Source organism: Dasypus novemcinctus, chromosome 14 (genome assembly GCF_030445035.2).
Source record: "Dasypus novemcinctus isolate mDasNov1 chromosome 14, mDasNov1.1.hap2, whole genome shotgun sequence".
In the NCBI taxonomy this organism is placed as follows: Eukaryota; Metazoa; Chordata; class Mammalia; order Cingulata; family Dasypodidae; genus Dasypus; species Dasypus novemcinctus.
In genome coordinates, this window is record NC_080686.1 from 63013087 (window position 1) to 63036123 (window position 23037).

Sequence of the window (23037 nt, forward strand, 5' to 3'; positions counted from 1 at the left end):
CTGAATTTATTCCTCAGTAGCTGAAGTTGGTGCCCAACTGTTTCTTCCTCCCCCAATTTTGGGAAGTAGAGCTTTCAATTCCAGCTGTGGAACAGCTCCCAAGGTGGCTTGTGCCTCCAGTGGAGGATGGGCACCAGCCGCCATGGCGTGGAACCCTCTACCTACAAATCTTCTCTGCAGATGGGCAGTCTCCTCCTTCAGTTCCTTCAAGGATGTTGCAGGATGCTTTTCTAGTGGAGCCCCCAAACAGGTGCTTTAGCTAGCTCCAGATAGCTCTGGGTGTTTACTAACTGCCTTATAGGAGGAGCTGACTCTAGGAGCTCCTTACTCTACCACCATCTTACTGGTTGTCTCTAGTGTGTTTTTTTTTTTTTTTGTCTTTATTTATTTTTTTAATGTTACATTAAAAAAATATGAGGTCCCCAAATGCCCCCCCACCCCCCTAACCCCATTGCTCCCCCCATAACAGCAACCTTCTCAATCATCATGAGACATTCACTGCATTTGGTGAATACATCTCTGAGCACCGCTGCACCTCATGGTCAGTGGTCCACATCATAGCTCACACTCTCCCACAGTCCACCCACTGGGCCATGGGAGGACATACAATGTCCAGTAACCGTCCCTGCAGCACCACCCAGGACAACTCCAAGTCCCGAAAATGCCCCCACATCACATCTCTTCCTCCCACTCCCTACCCCCAGCAGCCACCGTGGCCACTTTCTCCACACCAATGCCACATTTTCTTTGATTACTAATCACAATAGTTCATGAATAGAATATCAGTAAGTCCACTCTAATCCATACTCTATTCCTCCATCCTGTGGACATTAGAATGGTTGTGTCCACTCCACATTTATATCAAGAGGGGGTTTAGATTCCACATGGATGCTGGATGCAATTCTCCTGCTTTCAGTTGTAGGCACTCTTGGCTCTCTGGTGTGGTGGTTGACCTTCTTCACCTCCATGTTAGCTGGCTGGGGTAAGTCCAATAAACCAGAGTGTGGGAGTTGCTAGTATGTTGAGGCTCAGGGTCTGGCTATCACATGGACAGTCCAGAGATTCAGGTCCCCTGGGTATACATTAAACCCCAGCAACAACTACAGTTCCATTAAAAAGTAACAGGAGAGACTTGGGGACAAAGATCACATCTAGGTCCTGCTCCATCACATAGAAACAAACTCCAAAGTAGGGCCACCTGAGATGGCACTGAACTCCATCTGCCATGACCATAGAACCTGTGGGTCTCTAATGTGTTTTTGATCTCACCTGTTGTGTCCTTCATTACCATAGGCTCTGTTATTTTTCTATTAAGGTTTTCAAATTCTACTTTTACTCATCCAGTGTCCTTTTGTTATCCTTTATCTCTTTAGCTATATATTTTTCAACTTGTTGGTTTAATTTAGGAAATTTGTATGAAACTCAGTTTTTTCACATTCTTTTTTTCATCTGGGGCTTTGATATAACCCTTTGCTTGGGTCATATCTTACATTTTCTTAGTACAGCTTATAATTTTTTACTAATATGTATTCATTTGCTTATGATGGTGGTTTTACTCTGATGCTCAATTTTCTTTCTCTTGCATAGGGATTTAGTAGCGGGAGTTTGTGTGTTACTGCCATTCTTTGATTCTTTATTTAACCTATTCAAGCTCTTTAGCATTATCCCTGTTCATTTGCTCAAAACCTGGTCAGGATCTCAGTAATGGGTCACAGATCTGCTTCCAAGGGACTTTGGGAGGGAGGCTTTAAGGTCTAGAAAAAGCCTGTTATTTATTTACTTTTAATTTCCCTGCATGCACTTCCTTAGTCTACCAGCAGATGGTGCTCTTCATCAGACCTCTCAGCTCAATCTGTAGTTGGAATGGGTTTGCTGCAACCCAGACTGGAACCCAGACAGAGTATCCTACTTCCGGGATATTCAGATACTCTCAAATAACACTTTCTCAGAGGCTGTTCTTCAACATTTGCCAGCAGCCCCCTCCCTTCTCCCAAGTAGGAAATAATTCCTTTCCCCTCTGTGTCCTTAACAATCACTCCTGGCCAGTAGGGACAGTGTTTGTGAGAGTTGGATCTCTTTTGTCCTGTTCTGGCTCCCAAGGCAAACCATGGTGTGGCCCCACCCATCCCAGATGGGTTTGTGGGACCCAGCAGACCAAATGTTGGCCAAAAGCTGAATCAGCCTTAGGCTTTGGCCCCCTCTGTCTCCTTTCCCAGGAAGGTGGACCTCTGAGGCCCTCTCTATTTGTAGCTGCCAGCCAGAGCCTGGAGAATTCAAAGCCATCTGCTCTGAGGTTGGAGGGATGGGCGCCAGCAGGTGCAGCTTTTACTCACAGTTTTCCTGTGGAGATTATTTTTCTTTGCCCGTATCTCCTCTGTGTGGTGTCCAGCCTTTCCTTGCTGCCCTAAACTCCCCTGACATTCTTTACAGTGACCTTATATAGCTGTTTCATGATTTGTGTCCCTGGTTTTTAGGTGTATAATTGGAGAGACAGGTTGGACTATATTTACTTGGTCTTGATTGGAACTGCCCTTCTCACTGCTTTTTTTTTTTTTTTTAATGATGAGCGCATTTGACGAACTATGGGCATGCTTTACATAGATTAATTTATTTAATCCTTACGGAAGCTATAAATACCCAAACTTTTATGGATGAGACATTGGAGGCTTAGAATGGTTAAGTTCCCCATATCTATATGGCTCCAAAGTCTATCTTTTTTTTTTTTTTAAACAATTCAGAAGTCTTTCATTATTATTTCATACTTATTATGCCATGACTTCATTAAGAATAGGTTTCAGCAATTCATACTCCTTTTCTTTGGTGCTCTCTAGGTGGAGTAGGCTGGAACGTCAGTCAGTTGAACCTAAGTACCTTTCTCTTTGGCTTCCTTCTTTTTCTGGTCATTTTCCTTCATGCATTTCAGGAAACCATCTTGGCTCTTAGAGTATTTAATGTGGTTAATATGTACATTGTCTTTTGGCAAGTATCATGCCTTTCACTTTTTGGTTTACAGCAATACCAAGGTATGCTGGGTAATGCTGTAAACTCAGTTTTGCTATGGTAATGTTTGTGGGGCGTTCCTTTTTGAACAGTGCCCATTCCCTTGATGCCTACAGTATCACCTTTTATGTAGATTCACATTTATGTGGCCAAAAGAGCAACTCCAGGTTTTCTAAAAAGCCTAGAAAATATATAATAGTTGCCTCTCCTCTCTTCCTTTGTGTGTGTCATTTTGGCCAGTTACTGCATGATGGCCATTCCGTCAAAAGCCAAAGTCTATCTCTTAAGAATGGTTACTGGATACCAGTTAAGATTGAGTATAGGTTCTGTAAAACCCAGTTGAAATCAGTAGGACACTGTCAAAGAAACAGATATAATTTGGGGTTTATACACTTCTGTATTCAATGATGTTATACCAAGAACACTAATCAGAGGCTGACCCTATTTTGAGGGGCAGTTTAGTCTAGTGTGCTCATTTTGGAACCAAAAGGCCCCTCCTCACAAATATGAATAAATAGGAAAGGGCTAATCTTGAAAAAATTGGCAATGATGCCTCCATGATTAGAAATTGAGACTGGATTGCTGTGGTCTACCATCATTTAACAGACCAATGAAATGTTGCTCTATGAGTTAGACAGTTATTCCTAAAGGAAGTGTCATACAAAAGCAATATTCCCATACAGAGCTTTTTCCCCTCATCCTCCCATCCACCCAGCGCCCCACCCTGCTGTTTTTGCTGTCCGTGTCCATTTGCTATGTGATCTGCATGTGTTTACTATTTTTTTTTTTTTGGCCTTCTCTTCTTGTTTTCTCCTCTAGGCTTTACTGGGATTTGATTCCGGGGACCTCTGGTGTGGGAGAGAGAGAGGTTCTCTGTTGCCTATGCCGCCTCAGTTCCTTGACTCTCCCTTGCATCTCTCTTTTGTTGCGTCATCATCTTGCTGTGTTGCTCACTGTGTGGGCCTGGCTCGCCGCACAGGCACTCCTTTACCAGAAGTCCCGGGATTGAACCTGGGTCCTCCCATATGGTAGACAGAAGCCCAATCACTTGAGCCACATCCACTTCCCCAGCCAGAGCTTTAACAAAACCATTTCTAATCCTGTCATTCAGATCCCCAATAATTGTTTTGTCAGTTAGGGAATATATGTAAGATTCAGCAAAGCAACATATCTTGATGGAATGTAAATTTTAAGATCAGTAAGTTACCTTTTATCACAAAAACAAATGAAGATGAGGTGGAATAAATATCTGGAGACTTACAGTAATCCTTTTAAGATGAACCGAAATAAGTTTAACTAGTTTATATTTACCTCTGTCAAGTTACTTTGTTATAAGTGTAAAAAAGCGGTCCTGGAGCTTTGGACTTGGGGGGAAAAAAACAAATACTTTTAGAATACTGTTAAAGCCCACGAGGGAGGTTATCAAGTTGGAATCTTTGCATTTGATTCCCATCCCACCACATTCCAAGAAAGAATTCTTAGTCACTATGGGGGTATGTTCTGGGGAGCCCCGAGGACCATAGTAAAATGCAGCAATTAATGTTTGGTAATCTCTGCCGATATGCTTCTACAGCTGCTCCTCTGCCAGCTCCACTCAGGGTGGCCTGGCCCAGTTCATCAGGACTGAGGTATAACTTAGCCAAAGGATTTAATTTAAACAACTGACAATAATTGTGCACCTTCTGTGGGTCAGGTACCAAGTTAAGACAATTGATAGGCATTTTTCACCTGTCTTCTAGGGATTAGTATAAAGAAAACACTTGCCTATTTACCAGGTTGATTAGACCTGTGGATTTGAGTTGGTGGATCTTGGTGAGTTGCTGAGTTGGTTGAAGCTCTCTATCTATTTCTATTTCCCTCCCTAATAGAAGTCATTTAGGGGAAGTGGCCATCATCATACACATGTAGCAGTCAAAGCCTTTAGTATTTATTCCATCTACTTCCTTACAGTAATCAGAGAAAGAAAGCATCTTGCCTCCCTTATAGTACTGTTACTTATTCCCCACTTTACAATGAAATATAAGAAAACTAAACAGTCAATTACAAGCTGTGGAATAATAAATAGATAAAAATTTATCTTATTCTAGAATTGGCTGAGGTTAGGGGACAGGGTAAGAGGATAGATTTCTAAGAGTTAGAACAATGGACAGGATTCATGAACAAGAAGGTGAATGAGTTTGATTATATAAATATGAAAAGCCATCATAAACAAAATTAGGCAAATGACATACTGAGAGATTGAGATTGATAATCTTGTAATATGAAGAGCTTTTACAAAATAATAAGATGAAAAGCCAGTAGAAATATGGACAAAGTATGTGAACAGACAAATCACTAAGGAAATATAAATTACCAATAAATATTTTATTGCTAATAACAAAAATACAAATTTAAATTGAATTCCATATTTCTCCATAAAATTGACCAAGATGGAAGGAAAAAAAGGGTATTCTTTGTTGGCAATGGTGAAGTGAAAAAGCGTTCTTTTTAAAAATTGAGATGTAATCCATACCTTTTCAAGTATATAATTCAGTGGGTTTTAGTATATTCATATCACCACTGTCTAACTCCAGAACACTTTCATTACCCCAAAAAGAAATGCTTTATCCATTAGAAGTTATATTAGTCAGCTAAGAGGGATGCTGATGCAAAGTACCAGAAATCTGTTTGCTTTTATAAAGGGTATTTATTTGGGGTAAAAGCTTATAGTTACAAGGTCCTAAAGAGTCCGACTCAAGGTTGATATCTCATCAAAACCAGTTGCCACATGTTGAAGCCAGATGGTGGGTGATCTCTCCTGGTCTCTTCCTTCTTCCTCTTCAGGCTTCCAATATCATCTGTAGGCTGGCATAGGGCTAGTCTCTCAGGGCTTCTCAGCTGCTCTGTTCTTTTCACAAAAAGAAACACAGATTCCCGTGCCGCTGACAACAACAGAAGAGGACAAAGAAGACACATCAGATAGACACAGAGAACAGACAATGGGGAGGGGAGAGAAATAAATAAATCTTAAAAAAAAAAAAATTGCTGAGGGCATTCTCCTTTGCTGAAGTGAATGCAATCAACTGTTGGTATAAATCCCATCTACAAAATACCCTCATAATACAAGAAGGCCAGTATTTGACCAAACAGCTGGACACTATAACCTGGCCAAGCTGACACATGAAATTAACCATCACATACAGGATGTGTCCTTGTGTATTTTGAAGATTCAACCATGTTGTAATATGTATTACTACTTCATTCCTTTTAATGGCTGAATAATATTTTATTATATTGCTATGCCACGTTTTGTTTATCCAGTCACTAGGTGATGGACATTTGGGTTGTTTCCACTTTTTCACTATTATGAATAATGCCACTGTGAACTTTCATGTACAAGTTTTTGTGTGGACGTATATTTTCAGTTCTCTTGGGTATATGCCTATGAGTGGAATTTCTGGGTCATATGGTAACTCTGTGCTTAACTTTTTTTTTTTTATAGATTTTTAATTTTTTTAAATTTATTTCTCTCCCCTTCCCTCCCAACCCCCCGTTGTCTGCTCTCTGTGTCCATTTGCTATGTGTTCTTCTTTGTCCGCTTCTGTTGTTGTCAGCAGCATGGGAATCTGTGTTTCTTTTGGTTGTGTCATCTTGTTGTGTCAGCTCTCTGTGTGTGCAGCGCCATTCCTGGGCAGGCTGCACTTTCTTTTGCGCTGGGCGGCTCTCCTTACGGGGTGCACTCCTTGCATGTGGGGCTCCCCTACACGGGGACACCCCTGCGTGGCACAGCACACCTTGCGCACCTCATGTGCTTAGCATTTTGAGGAACTGCCAAGCTGTTTTCCAAAGCAGTTGTACCACTTGACATTCCCACCCACAAAATATGAGAGTTCCAGTTTCTCCAATTCCTTACCAACACTTGTTATTGTCTGTCTTTTTGATTATAGCTATCCTAGTGGGTATGGAGTGGTATCTTATTATGGTTTTGATTTGCATTTTTCTTATGTCCAATAATGTGGAGCATTGTTTCGTGTGCTTATTTGCCATTTGTATCTTATCTTTTGAGAAATGTCTGTTCAAATGTGTTGCCCATTTTTAAATTGGGTTGTCTTTTTATTGTTGAGTTGTAAGAGTTCTTTATGTATTCTGGGTACTGATTCCTGTCAGCTCCTATGATTTACAAATATTTTCTTTCATTCTGTGGTTTGTCTTTTACTTTCTTGATAGTGCCCTTTGAAGTACAAACATTTGTAATTTTGATGAAATCCAATTTATCTATTTTCCTTTTGTTGCTTGTCTTATCTCAGAAACCATTGCCCAATCCAAGGTCACAAAGATTTATGCCTATGTTTTTTTCTAAGCATTTAAAAGGTTTAGTTCTTTTATTAGGTTTTTAATCCACTTTGAATTAATTTTTGTATATGGTGTGAGGTAGGGCTCTAAATTAATTTTCTTGCATGTTTATAAATTTATATTTCTTGCATGGATATTCAGTTTTCCCAGCACCATTTTTTCAAAAGATTTCTTTCCTCATTGAATTATCTTGGCACTATTGTAAAAAATCAATTGACTATAAACGTGAGGGTTTATTTCTGGACTCTCAATTATATTCCATTGATCTATATGTCTGGCTCTATGCCAGTACCACAAAGTCTTGATTATTGTAGCTTTATAGTAGGTTTTGAAATAGGGAAATAGGAGTCCTCCAAGTTTATTGTGTTTTGTCATGATCGTTTTGGCTTTCAGGGACCCTTGAATTTCCCTATGAATTTTAGGATCAGCTTATCAATTTCTACAAATAGGCCAGCTGGGACTGTGTTACTCTGTTGATCAATTTGGGAAGTATTGCCATCTTATTCATATCAAGTTTTCCAATTCAAATAAGCATACTCTTCTGGTGGGAGTGTAAATTGTCACAGCCTTTGGAAAAGTAATTCAGCAATAATTCAGTACTTTAAACTTGAAAATGCTCATTATATGTACATAAGTAATTTGATTTCTAGGAATTTATCCTAGAAAATAGGTGATCATCTTATAATCAAGAATATTCATCACAGCATTATTTAATGTAGTAAAATAGTGGCAGTAGCTGACAATCCCACAATAGGGAAATGACTAAATGAATTATAGTATATCCACAGGATAGTATACCATGCAGTTATTAAAATCAATGTTTTGAGACAATACTGATATGTTCAAGATAAAACTTAAGCTAAATTGCATATTAACTCAGATCTTATACACAGATCTTAAAATATTCATATATGAAACTACATGAAAGAAAGAAAAACTACATGAAAGAGACTTTAAATTTTCTTTATATTTTCCATATTTTCTAACTTTGTCTAATTATTAAAAAGCTATTTTAAAAGATAATTCTCAGAAACCTCAAAGTCTTAAAAATATAACAATAATTAGTTGGAGCCATTGGCATAAATATTTTTAGACAAAAATTTTTTTCAAAATCTTGGAGGATTTTTGCAAGCCTATGGAAAGAATATGAAGAGATGGAAAAACAACAAAAAAAAGAAACATATTTTGAAATAAGTATAATTAGTTAACTATATGCCAAAAATAATAACTACCAGTCCCTTTGTGGCTAGCCTTTTACTTATTTAATCCTCAGAACAGTACACCTAAGAATTACACTAAATTTTCTTCAGGAGTCATTATTATTCCTATATTACAGGTAAAGAACTGTGGCTTTCTGAGGTTACAGACTAGAACTTTTAGGTCCAGCTCTGCATGCAGTCTTTTATATTATTCTATTTTTGTGTGCTTAAAATTGTCCATAATAAAAAGCCTAAAACCCAAAACCCAAACCAACCATCCAGGGCTAGGGGCAGTCATCGGGCACTTGATACTACTATCTAACGTGTATTCAGGGAAGTGGACTTGGCCCAATGGATAGGGCGTCCGCCTACCAAATGGGAGGTCCGCGATTCAAACCCCGGGCCTCCTTGACCCGTGTGGAGCTGGCCCATGTGCAGTGCTGATGCACGCAAGGAGTGCCATGCCACGCATGGGTGTCCTCTGTGTAGGGGAGCCCCATGTGCAAGGAGTGCGCCCTGTAAGGAGAGCCGCCCAGCATGAAAGAAAGTGCAGCCTGCCCAAGAATGGCATCGCACACATGGAGAGCTGACATAGCAAGTTGACGCAACAAAAAGAGAAACAGATTCCTGGTGCCACTGATAAGGATAGAAGTGGTCACAGAAGAACACACAGCGAATGGACACAGAGAGCAGACAACTGGGGGGGGGGGGGAGAAAAACAAACAAAATAATGTGTATTGAATGCTTAGTGTGCACCAGGCAATTTGCTAATTGTTTTCTAGATAGCTCATTTATATCTCATACCATCATTAAGATATAGGTATAAAATTATCAACTTTATTTTATAGATCAGGACACAGACATAGAAAGGATAAGTAATTGGTTCAGTTCTCCATTCATGAATCATCTGGGATTGGAACTCAGGCAGACAGTTTAACGTCTGAGCCATGCACTTAATCACTAAGTCAAACCAAAGAAGACTTGATATATTAAGGTGTGTGTATGAACTCTCTGAATTACTACCTACTTTAAAAAACTGCTCAGGAGGAAGGAAGATTTATCCATTTTCTCTTATATCCATTGGGTCAGAAAGATTCTCTTTTCTCCTTGAGACATATTTTTCTCTTGGAGTCGAGGCAGTAAGCCTTCCTGATTTTCCTCTCATTTCTAGGCTCTCCATCTCCACTGAAGATTCTCCTTCCTTGGCTTCTCCTTTTCTTTTTTTTTTAAAAAGATTTATTTTATTTATTTTTCTCCCTTCCCCCTGGTTGTCTGTTCTCTGTGCCCATTTGCTGGGTGTTCTTTGTCTGCTTCTGTTGTCAGCGGCACGGGAATCTGTGTCTCTTTTTGTTGCGTCATCTTGCTGCGTTAGTTCTCCGTGTGTGTGGTGCCATTCCTGGGCAGGCTGCACTTTCTTTCGCGTTGGGCAGCTCTCCTTACAGGGCGCACTCCTTGCACGTGGGCCTCCCCGTCCCCCGCGTGGCAGGGCACTCCTTGCGTGCATCAGCACTGCACGGCCAGCTCCATATGGGTCAAGGAGACCTGGTGGACCTCCCATGTGGTAGGTGAACGCCCTATCCACTCGGCCAAGGACACTTCCCAACTTTACTTCAGTATTCCCAGGGATAGTTTAGGGGTTCTGTGTGACCCTTCCACACCTATTATGTTAAGGATCCTTTGTATGCTGGCAACTCCGGAATCAGTGTCTCCAGGCAAGGCCGCTCCCTGACAGACATCTGGAGCTACCTTCTGGACTGCCCAGGCAGTCCCACAGGTAGCCCTGAACCCAACAAGACTCAGGAGGTCTTTTAATGTTCCAAACTCTGCTAACCTCTCCAGAGACTGCTAGAGTTGCTCAGGGACATTTCAATCTTACAGAAAGGGCTAAGGTCTTGCATTTAGTTCATATCTCAGTTAATTGGTTTCTAGCTCTCTGTGCTGGAGAGAGTTCCTTAGCTTCTTCCATGTGTCTCTGTCACCTCATTTTAAAACGGGGATGATAATACTTGGTATGAGGATTAATGATAATGGAAAATGATAATGTAGGTAAAGGTTCTAACCCATATTATGTACTAAAGAAACTGCTGCTATTTATTAGTAACAGTATTGGTCAGACCTGAGGGGGCACAATACAAGGAGAAGGAAAATGTCTTGTTTTTGCTGTCACTGATTAGTGAGTGCTTCCATCTGTTTCTATTTTGGGTTGGGATTTGAGTAGCAGATACCAAGTAAATAACTGAAGCCTTACTCTTAATAATCCTACAGGATTGAATCTAGAAATTTATCTCTATAGCAAGATCTTTTTATTATTTTCACAATTAAACTCCTTTTGGTTGATCCAAATTGAGTGTGTCATAAGCAATTCTTCTGTACAGAAGTCTGTATTAGTGCATTTTTAAGACTCAATGCTTGCCTTAAGACTCATCCACTGATTTTCATTTAGATAGTTGTAGTTAGATTTTAAGTCCTCAGTCTTCTGTGCTTCAAATCTTGACTTAACCGTTCACGAAACAAATGAAAGATATCTCCATTAGAAAACAGATTAGTATTTGTTATAAGAGAAAGCTGGGAAGTCTTTTTACCTTAAATGGTTTTTAACAGTGCTTTGAAATGATTAATTGCTCTGTTTTAGATATTGATAAGATACTCATCAGTGAGATACTTATATATTAGTTTCATATTTAAAAAACAGAAGATGCAGTAATCAATTACTAAAGCTATTCTTAATAACTGAAATCGCTCAGTCAAGATCAAAGTTTTAAGTTTGATTAGGGCATTTAAAAGTAAATTTTATTTATCTTTTAAAGGTTCACTTTGAGCTTAAAAATTAAGAACGTATTTTATGCAAACTTCTTTGCTAAATTCACTTTAAAATGACTCAAAAACTACTTTGGAAAAAAATCACTTCGACTTAATTTTTCTTTCAAATGATCTCTTTCTCGCAGCCCTTTATAATAAGGATCAGGTACCCTAACTACCCTTAGATACAATTATTATGTTCCTCAAGTTCTAGTGACTTCATTCGTTCATTCATTCACTCATTCATTCATTAATTGTAAATGAAAGGAAAGAAAAGAACACGGTTTTGTAAAATCTACCTCGGCAGGTAGGAATTGATGAAGAGGTAGGACCCCAGAGAGTCATTTTGAAATGCCGATTTTCATGCCACAAGCTCTTCAGCATTTAAAGAGTTAAAAGCGGGGTTGGTCTCAGGCCCTCGGCCTAGAACTGTGTTCCGGGGAAGACTCGGGGGCTCCGGCGGACCCAGAATCGGACCCCGCGGTCCATCACCCATGACTGACTTCTCCCCCCTGCGGTGCCGGAAACTGCAGGGTTCCGCCCAAGGAGGCGGCGCCCGCCCGGGAGAAACCGCCCCTGCTTAGCGCGGGCCGCGCCTCTGCGCCCAGCACCCCCGCGGCCTCCGCGGTAGTTTGTCCTGATGATGCAAACACTGACTTTCCGCATCCATTTCCCCACAGAGGCCGCCGAGGCGGCGGGAGCCAGGTGCGCCCCCGAGCCGCGCGCTATGGGCAACATCCAGAAGAAGCTCTCCGGCAAAGGCGAGGGCGGCAAGCGGCCGGAGAGGGGCGCGCCGCGGCGGGGGCGGGCGCCGGGGCCCGGCGCGGACAAGCTGGGCCGGCCGCAGGCCCCGGCCCCGGCCCCGGCGGGCGCCACCAGCGTGCTCTCGGGCGCCGGGCGCGGCGCTGGGGACCCCGCCGCGGCCCCGCCCGCCCCTGCTCCGGTCACCCCCGCCGGCCTGAAGAGCCAGGGCAACGAGCTGTTTAAAAACGGTCAGTTCGCGGAGGCGGCCCTCAAGTACTCGGCGGCGATAGCGCAGCTGGAGCGTGCAGGTGAGCTGCGCCCTGCGGTTTACCAAGACCCCCCAGGCTGCGGTTCGCGGGAGCTAAAAGCCACCACGGGAGCAGCGCAGGCCACCTCCTGAATGACAGGGGCTCTGTGAATTCCGTCCTGGTTACCAAGGGCAGAGTGTGACCGGACAGATGGGAGCGGTACATTGGAATGTGTATAGCATGTGCCGGGCAGGGCGTGGTTGCCTGTCCCTTAGGGTCTCCCCTGCTGAGTGGCCTTTGCGGGGACGGACATGGCTTCTTAGGACTCTGCTTTGTCAGCAGTCTCTAGGACTGCACTGCCACCAGAGACCTTAGTCTTTTAATTCTGGTGAACTGTGATTTTTTGCTAATGATGTTAACTGTATTTAATTAAATGTGATTTTAGGAAGTGAAAGTGCAGATGATCTAAGTATCTTATATTCAAATAGAGCAGCATGTTACCTAAAAGAAGGAAACTGCAGCGGCTGCATTCAAGATTGTGACAGGTAAACTGCACGCTTTCAGGTTTGTCCAGAGATTGGTATAATTTCATTATGATAAATGCAATATTACGCTGCTACAATTTTCTGCATAAGGGTTTAATTTTTAAAACAGCTCTAAGGTAGATTAACTGATGAATATATATAATCATAGATTCTCCTTCACATATTTAAAGATAGTTATAAAAAGATTGTGTAAGTTTTTTTTCAGTTTTACTTCTGCCACCCTAATTCATGTTCTTTTTATTTCACTCCTAGGCTTCTGAAGAAGCCTCCTAACTTGTCTGTCTGCCTCTTCCAGTCCCCCAGAATAACTTTTCCTGAAGCATTACTTGCTCAGACTTTTTCAGACAGGCATTCAGTGGCTCAATATTGTCTTTCAGATAAACTCTTCTGTTACCACCGTTGCCCGCAGATCAAGCTTTCTGCTCCTATTGGGTTTGCTGGCCCAGTTCTGTACACTCACCCTGCCTGAGTCTTGGCGCCTTTTCCCATATAGTCCTCACTGTCTGGAATTTCCTCTGCACATCTTTGCTTATGAAGTCTCTGCTTAGCTGCCACCTCCTCTCTGCTTCCCTGGTTGCCCCAGCTGGAGAAGGCTGGTAACCTTCTGCATGTCTATAGCACCTGCGTTATCACTCACACCTGTAAGCACTTGTGCCATCCCTGGCTCTGGCTTTTAAGGTTCTTGAGGTCAGAAACTGTATTTTATACAGTTTTGTATTCCTCAAAGCACAATACTCATCCATGGTACATAATAATTTACATACTGGGATAAATAAATATATTTACATTAATAAAAAGTGTTGTCCTCTTTCACAATTGTATAAGCCTGCTTCAGGAACTGATTGGCAAGAAACTACTAATAATTCATGTTCTGGTTTGGCTGACAGTCCTCGTTTATTCTTGTTATCTGGTTTAATTATCAAAATCACCCCTTTCACTCCCAGAAGTCCTGGATTGGACAATTATGTGGCCACCATGTTTATAAGGTGAACAGTTTTATTACTTTTTTCATTGGCAGTTTCAGTTTATCCATATGGGTAAAAGCCTGTTAATATCTGTGCCTATGGCATAAAAAAGAATGCCTTGAGATACTTGGATTTGTGCCAATATTGCATATTCAAATTTAAAATAAATAATATGTATATTCCCCTTTGGCTTGACTTTAGACCCCAACCACTATGTGCTGGCTCATACTAGCTAACTATTAAGGTTTCAGGATCCTGTGAGTTGGTGGATGTCAAGTTGGTAGCTTGGCGAAGTACTACTACTACCACGAAAGCTGGCAAACACTGGAGTATGGGCTTTCTTTTTTTTTTTCCTTGTTGAGCTGGTTGGTAAACATTTACTACTGTCTGTAACCCACAAGACCATGTGCATTGTACGATACTAGGCACCTTGTGATTTGCAGCCAGGAACCTTTCAGCCCAAGTATCTCTGTACTTCACCCTTCAGACTTATCTGAGGTCTTCTGCAGTGAGCAAGTTACAGGCACTTAAGTTAGTTCAATTAAGTCTGTTGCAAAACAGCAGATTGACTTTACTTGTATTTATTTGTTTGTTTTTTAAAAATATTTATTTACTTATTTCTCTCCCCCTCCCCCCCCCACCCTGGTTTTCCGTTCTCTGTGTCTATTTGCTGAGTCGTCTTTGTCCACTTCTTTTGTCAGCGGCACGGGAATCTCTTTTCTTTTCGTTGCATCATTATGTTGTGTCAGCTCTCCATGTGTGCGGCATCATTCCTGGGCAGGCTACCCTTTCTTTCACGCCGGGCAGCTCTCCTTACAGGGCGCACTCCCTGCGCATGGGGCTCCCCTATGCGGGGGACACTCCTGCGTGGCAGGGCACTCCTTGCGCGCATGGGCCAGCTCCACATGGGTCAAGGAGGCCCAGGGTCTGAACTGCAGACCTCCCATGTGGTAGACGGACGCCCTAACCACTGGGCCAAGTCCGCCGCCTGACTTTACTTTTAAATGAGAACATTTAAGAAGGCAGATATTTACTATCTGAAGTTTGCTATGTTTCTGTGCAGACTCAGGAGGGAATCAAAGATGGGAGTCTAGCCATGGGGTTCAGTGAATCTAGAATGGGGGCTAGTCCTGAGAGAAGTGGGAAAGGTCCTATAAAGGAGGGAGGTGGGGTCCAGTTTAGGTAAGGTGTCCTTAGATAAGAGCTGGAGTCTGGGCCAAGGAATCTGGCTCTGCTGGTCAGAGCTGCCATCCACAGAGACTGACCTACTTAGATGTTTTCTTTGATAACTGGCATATGAATCCCAGCATAAGGGCAAGGAGCTGATAGCCAGTAGGGGGTGATTTTGCTCTGGGGACAGTGCTGCTCAAACTTGTTTCAATGCCAGAGAAACCATGGTATGCTTTTTTTTTTTTTTTAAATATCTTTTTATTAAAGTTGTGAGCTTAACAAAACAATCATGCACATATGAGAATTTCCACTATAACACCCTGCTACCAACACACTACATTGTTGTGGAACATTTGTTACAAATTATGAGGTTACATCATCAGACTATTACTGCTAATTAGGGTCTGTAGCATACATTTGGTATATTTTTTCCATCCCCTTCCCCCCTGATTATTAACACAGTGCATCTTTGGCATTGATGCAAGAATATTACAGTATTGCTGTTGAGTATAGTCCATAGATTACATTAATTGTATTTTTCCCATACTTCTCCACATTCTTATCACCTTGCAATAGTGATGTATATGTGTTCTAGTTCATAGAAGAACATTCTTGTATTTGTACTATTAATTAGCATTCTTATCCACCTCTAGGTTCACTATGATATTCAGTCCCTAGATTATTCTTTAGCTTTCTTTCAATTAACATTTAATCCCTTAGACTTCCCTTTTCAACCATAATCCCATTTATAAATCAGCTATGTTCTCACTGTAATGTATTACCACCAACTCAATCCATTTCCACACTTGTACAGTCAAGTTAGTTAAAACTTCTACGTACATTAAGCATCAGTACTCCTTCTCAGCCCTCCTTTTAGCCCCTAATAACCTATACTCTAGGTTTTAACTCCATGATATATTCTTTGTATTTAGTTCATATTAGTGAGACATTTTAATATTTGTCCTTTCGTGTCTGGCTTTGTCACTCAGCATAATGTCTTCCAAGATTCATCCATGTTATTATATGTGTCCCAGTTTCATTTCTTCTTACAGGAGCATAGTATTCCATTATATGTATATATCTCATTTTGTTTATCCATTCATCAGTTGATGGACACTTGGGTTGATTTTACGTTTTGGCATTTGTGAATAACACTGCTGTGAACTTCGGTGTGTATGGTGTGCTTTTGAGAACATGCTGAAATATGAATGTACTTAAATCTGTATTAACTAAGAATAACTTAGTAGTAGAAAATATGACTCTATTTTCTCTTCATCTCAAAAAGATTGCATACATTTTATTTTATTAATATTTTTTTAAAATTTTACATGGTACTGGTGATTGATCCCAGGACCTCGGGCATGTGAAGCAGGTGCTCGATCACCAAGCTACAACTGTTCTTCTGATTGCAAATATTTTAAAGGAAGCCTGTTTAGCCTTTCATTTGGTTCTTTTTGCTCCTTAGAGAGTTATTTTCTGTTCTGTGGGACTTTTTTTATCAGCCAAGTGGTGTCAAACATTTAAAAAGAAAAACTCATGGGCAAAACTTAAAATAAGATGTGCAGGGGAATCTTTTACCTATGAAAATAACTTCCTATGCATTTTGGAAAAGACGACTATTTAATTTTGAAAAAAAATTATTGTAGTAAAATACACAATTTAAAATTTACTATTTTAACCATTTTCAACTGTATAGTTCAGGGGCTTTGAGTACATTCACAATGTTGTGTAAGCATCACCACTATTTCCAGAATTTTTTTCATCATCCCAAACAAAAACTTGAGGCAATAACTCTCTATCCTCCCTTCTCCTCAGCCCCTGGTAACCTCCTTTTTACTTTCTGTCTATATGAATTTGCCTAGTCTTGATATCAAAGTGAAATCATACTGTATTTATCCTCTTTGTGCCTGTCTTATTTCAGTTAGACAGTATTTTAAATGATTTCAAATGTCTGGACTCCTGGGGCCCATTCCCAGGCACATCAGTGTTTCCTGGGGCCTGTTAGGAGAATTACTCTTCCTGGTGTTTGTGGAAGACACTTAAGGGATTCCAGGTTCTATCCCTCTCCTCACCACAGAATCTTCATGTTTCTATTTTAGGCTTTTGGGTGACTCATGAAAAGGGGTTATGATGCCTAAACAAAAGTTTGGAAACCAGTATTCTAGAAATTACTGTTTATTTTCATAATTTTTATTGACAAAAAACATCTGTTTCTTTTTCTTTTTAGAGATTTATTTATTTCTCTTCCCTCCCCTCCCCCAACCCCAGTTGTCTGTTCTCTGTGTCTATTTGCTGCGTGTTCTTCTTTGTCCGCTTCTGTTGTTGTCATTGGCATGGGAATCTGTATTTCTTTTTCTTGTGTCATCTTGTTGTGTAAGCTCTCTGTGTGTGTGGCACCATTCCTGGGCAGGCTGCACTTTCTTTCATGCTGGGCGGCTCTCCTTACGGGGCACACTCCTTGTGTGTGGGGCTCCCCTACGCGGGGGACACCCCTGTGTGGCACGGCACTCCTTGCGTGCATCAGCATCAGCTCCACATGGGTCAAGGAGGCCCGGGGTTTGAAACGTGGGCCTCCCATGTGGTAGACAGACACCCTAACCACTGGGCCAGGTCTGCTTCCCTATCTTTTTCTGTTGGAGAACATTTTTGAGTCATTTAACCATACCAAAAATCCCTTGGTGCCTTTCCATTGAGGATATTTTGACAGTCTGAGTACAAAGGAATGATACCTGGTGTTTTAGTTTGCCAAAGGACTGCTGATGCAAAGTACCAGAAATAGGTTGACTTTTATAAAGGGGATTTTTTTTGGGTATAAGCTTACAGTTCTAAGACCAGGAAAAGTCCATCTCAAGGCACCATAAGAGGTGCTTTCTCACTCATCAACTGCCACATGGCGAAGCAAGATGGCCGCTGATCTTTGCCAACGTTTGCCTTTCTGCACCTGTAGGCAAACCTGGTATAGAGCTTATCTCTTACTGGGCCTTCTTTCTTAGTTTTAGTGGTTCTGCTTTCTTTCTAAGTTCAGTTGCAAACTATCAGGTATATGGCTCATCCCTCCCTGGGCCTCAGCTCTTTAAGTCTCTCTGGGCTTCTCTCCTTGCATTTCAGCTGTGGGTAAAAGTAGAGTCCTTTCTGTCACATAGCCTGATCAAATATGGCAGCTTCCTTTATCTGGGACTGTGTCTGTCTCTCTCTCTGTGTGTCCCCATTTATATCAGACCCAGCAAAGAGGGTAGAGGCCTAAGCTGGCTCGCGCCTCCTTGCTGTAGTCCAATCAAAAGTCCTAAAGTGATGATATCAAGTCACCTAATCAAAGGACTCTCAGTGCAATCAAAGGGTATCACACCTACAGGAATAGATTAGTTTAAGAGCATAGTCTTTCTCTTTTTGGGATTCATAAAATAACTTCAAACTGTCACACCTAGTAATTCTCTTTACTTATCTTTGCTGCTCTTGAAATTAGAGACTTGAAATTAGAAGACCCTTTATGAATAGACAGCATCTTCTGGAGCTCTGGTTTAAAAGTTCTCAGTTTTATGAAAGGGATCCCCCCAGCCCCTTTCTTTCATTAATGGAGTTTCCAGTCATAAACTTGTATTCATTTTCAGGTTGTGGTCAAAGGGGAAAAACCTTGCATTTTCTAGGCTGGTTGGTACTGAAAATTAAATGTTTCATCTCATTCTATTTGAGATTCCAAGAGTGACCCTGGTCCATCTTGATTGGATAAATGGCACCTTGGATGTTAGAAGTCTGTTGTGGAGAAGTGGAGGTTGTCAGGTGGTTGTGAGATGGACACATATTTAGAATCTGTAATGTAGTTAATATCCCTTAAGCATTAAACTAAGCTAGATTTAAGGCAGTGGTATAGGTGATAGATCCTGATGCCCAAAGATCTGTTTTATAATGTGTATTTTTACTTGGTTTTAATGTTATTTTTAAAATAACATTTACCAATTAGAAAACCAATATATACCCATTATAGAAAAAATGTAAAAACCCAGTACAGCATAAAGAAAATAATTAAAATCACCCACAAGGCTAACAACTAGGCATTGCAAAATTGGTTGTTCTTTTAAAGAAATGATGATGGTTAGGTTTTGCAGCATTGCTAATTTCTATGGTACACAGTCGAGAAGTACACCCACATGTGCAGTTGAGTATCTGTGCAATGCAGAGAGTTGTGGGTGAGCAAGAGTGGCAGATGTCTTCCAGCTATTTTATTTGCATTGTTTCATATGTGTTGGGAAGTGTGTAGACTGTGATGGTTCATTAGCAGTTTGTTGAGTACCTTTCATGGCCTGGGCATTGGTCTAGGCACTAGGAATAAGGGTGCTCAAAACAGAGAAAGCACTTGCCATCATGCAGCTTAAATTCAAAAGACTGACACATGGGCAGATTACTTCATTTGTCACTCAGTTCCCTCATCCACAAAATGAACATATTAATATTTACCTTGAAGGTTGTTATGGATTGGATGAGAAAGTCTTCAGTGACTAGCATATGGTAGGTACTGCATCATTGCCTCCTCCTTGCCAAATCATGGTAGGCAGGAATAGACAGCAGATTTCCAAGATTGTTGGGAAAAAGCAAGTTAAGCGTAGCAGCCCTCACTTCTGCTTTCCCTGTTAAATTTTTTATATATAAACTTGTTGCAGCATAAGCGTTAAAAAGAAGAACAAACCTGCAGTCACCAATGTAGACAGTTTGGTACAAATATTGGTTAGTAGATTATGTAGAAAGTAGGCTTTTATAATATCTTTGCATGTGCATGGGGCACTTTATAGTTTTAGTTCATTTGTTAAATCCAAGAATACAAAAGTTTTCTTTCATAAATGCAATATTTTGATTGTATGCTTTATTTTAGAATATAAAGAAGTACATTAAGTAGTGAAGTAGCTTTAAACAGTTACTTCAAGCAAAACCAAAGAATATAATATTCAAATATATCTTCAGTGATATTAGAAATACTTCATAGACTAAAAAATGCAAGGTAAAAATTCATGACTTATATGAAATCATTGTAGGTTAAGCTCTTTGATTCGCTTCGGTTCTATTTTTGGTGCTCTTTTATAATAAGTAAATTGAAATTGCATTACATTTTAGAGAGCTGATTTTCACAATGTAATGCAAGTTTTTACAGGTCTCTGTTAAGGTGCCTTATTAAATAGGTTCAAATAAGAATTTTCTTTTTTATCCCATCAATAGCAAGACTGCTGAAAACCTGTCCTGTGCCTGTGCCATGCTGGGCTTTGGTAGGGGAGGTGGGTGGTGAGGCATGCCACCTGCTGCAAGGAAACTTATGTCTCTGTGGGGAAAGAGTAAATGCCAGAGTGCTTTGGTACTGGTTTAAAAGAAGCGACCATAAATCTTATTGCTGTGTAACCCTGTGTTTGCTTTTCTGGTATGTCACCAGGTCCCCAAGGTGAAATATCAGACATGCACTATTTGAGAGTCCAGCACTGCTATATTATACACTCAGTTTTTGGGGTAATTTTCAAAAAATTTTTGATTTGTGATACTTTTGTTTTCTTTAGGGCTTTGGAACTTCATCCATTCTCAATCAAACCTCTTTTGCGACGAGCAATGGCCTGTGAAACTTTAGAGCAGTATCGGAAAGCTTATGTGGATTATAAAACAGTGTTGCAAATAGACTGTGGAATCCAGATAGCAAATGACAGTATTAACAGGTAATCTCATAGGCAGCTCCCTAAGGTTCAGTTGTTTTATAATGGAATTGGAGTTTTTCCTCCCCCACCCTTCAAGAAAGATGCCAGGTGTAAACTTTGTTCTCAGTTGTTCATTTTACATGAGGATTGCCTTATTCACTCCATTAAAACTAAATGATTCTTTCCCTCTAATTTAATTTCTGACTGTCCCTTTATCTATCTCTTAATGTATCTTGAATTGTCCTCTTACAGCTTCATATTATTTGTTTTCTTGGTCCATTTATTACTGTTCAGTGAATAATTTTCTTCTTCCTCTTCTTTAATAACATAGGATATAACTCATATGATGGTCAAAATGTACAGAATTTAATTTGAGTATTTGTAAATATCTCTGGGGTTAAGAAAGTGTTTTTATTAATGTCATAAATCAGAACTAATGATGGGGCAAGATCCAAAAATGTAGTGAATATTCTCCTACAGGATTCTCAGATGTTCGTTGGTACCACATCTGTTAGTGGAAATGTCCTTTGTTTTTCCTCAGGAGACTGGATATCTTGATGAGCCTACTAGATCTTTACTATATGTCCTTGTAAATAGACTCTCATCTAGGATGAATATTAATTTATAATGGTGAAATAGAAAAAAATTGGGTCTAATTTGTATATGTTGACCTATTTGTCCCCTGACTCAGAATGGGAAGGTAAGACTTTGCAGAGTTCATACATTGCTTTCAGGTGAAATATAAAAGTACTAGTTGGGTAACATTTCTAGTTGTGAATTTTTTGATCCCATTTTTCCCAAAGCATGACTTCTCGAGTATTTACAAGTATCTGTATGCTACACAGTGCCCCATGTTGACCTTGTGTACAAGGCCCCAGTCCCCGCAAAAAGGATAAAAGAAAAAAAAAAAAAGATCTGGTCTCTCTCTTCTAGCAAACTAACATCCAGCTGGGGGGCGACAACATAAGATAGATTATCCCCAAGTGCAAAAATACGTTAGTCAGGTGGGGGGTCACAGAGAGGTCAGGCCCCTTCCTCTGGGTGGGCTCTCTTTGAAGAGAGCACGAATGCAGAAAAAGAAAATGGCATGATTTGGAATAATTCATTTATTAAATCACACCGTACTCCTCACATGGTCCTTGCCCATTTTGGAGAAAGCTGTTGGAAAGATCTGTATGCAGAGCTGACAGCCATTGCCTGGAGCTTCCACTTTGTGGTCACATAGAAACTGTCTAATCCCAGCCTGACTAGAAGAAAGTGGTCCATCTTGGTTATCTGTGACAGAGTGGGATTGATCGGGCTCAGCCTTCTCACTGCACAAGATCTGCTGCTGCTCATAAGTGCCAGTGGTTCAGCCAGTGTGCCTGTTACCATGTTGTCTCTTTTGCCTAGAAGACCCTTGTCCCATCTTGTCCATTTAATTTCTACCTGATCTTACAGGAGAGGCTTTGCTTCCTCTAGGAAACTTCTTTCCCTGACACAGCTTTCCTCCAACCCCCAGCACACATGTCAGGTTCCCTTCCTCAGTGCCTCCATCACACTGTGCTGCCTTTTATTTCTGAACTTCCACATAGTTTTAAAATTCTCTCTCTCCCTTTCTCTTAACTTTCTTTTCTATTGCTATAGCAAGTGTTCCATGAGGCCAGGGATTGTGTTTTGTCCCCCCTTGTAGCCGTAGTAACTCACAGAGCAGACGTCCTCCACAAAAATGTATTGGATAGATGAATTCTCCAACAGACAGAGCATAGTTCATTCCCATGCTTTGGGACTTTGCTTTTAGCTAACCCTGTCCTCTGCCCCGTAGTTCCAAGATACTGGGATAGGGGAAAGTTAGTTACTTCTTGTGAGAGTTAGGGGCTAACTCTCATGGGAAAGTGCCTCAAAGAATCTGGCATAGAGGGGGGATCCTGTAAAAAGGTATTTAGGAAATCCAGTTTTAGTAGTGATACTGCTGGGTGGCTTGAAGGGAGAAATAGAGTGGCTGAGAAAGCATGATTATTCACATTTTTGAACCTTCTGCATTAGACTTTTAAAAAAAAAATTCAGGTAAGATTCACAGAACATAAAGTTAACTATTTAAAAGTGAATAGTTCAGTGACCTCTACTACATTCACAATGTTGTGGAACCACCATCTCTATCTACTTCCAAAACATTTTCATCACCCCAAAAGGAAACCTCATTCCCCTTAAGCAGTGATTCCTCATCCCTCTACTCCCTGCCCTCACCCCAGCCCCTGGAAACCACTAATCTGCTTTCTGTCTCTTTGGATTTACTTATTCTGTATATTTCATGTAAATGAAATCATACAACACGTGACCTTTTCTTTCATTTAGCATAATGTTTTTGAGGATCATCCATGTTGTTGCAT

General features: G+C 40.7%; 1 protein-coding gene across 2 annotated transcripts in view; it reads left to right on the plus strand.

Moving 5' to 3' along the window:
- SPAG1 (sperm associated antigen 1) overlaps positions 1-23037 on the plus strand; it is a 159897-nt gene that overhangs the window by 76092 nt on the left and 60768 nt on the right. For both annotated transcript variants that reach the window (XM_058275781.1, XM_058275780.2), the window contains exons 11-13: positions 12011-12382; positions 12768-12867; positions 20537-20689. In XM_058275781.1, coding sequence (XP_058131764.1) covers positions 12011-12382; positions 12768-12867; positions 20537-20689 — 625 coding nt within the window. The remainder of the gene's footprint in view (positions 1-12010; positions 12383-12767; positions 12868-20536; positions 20690-23037) is intronic.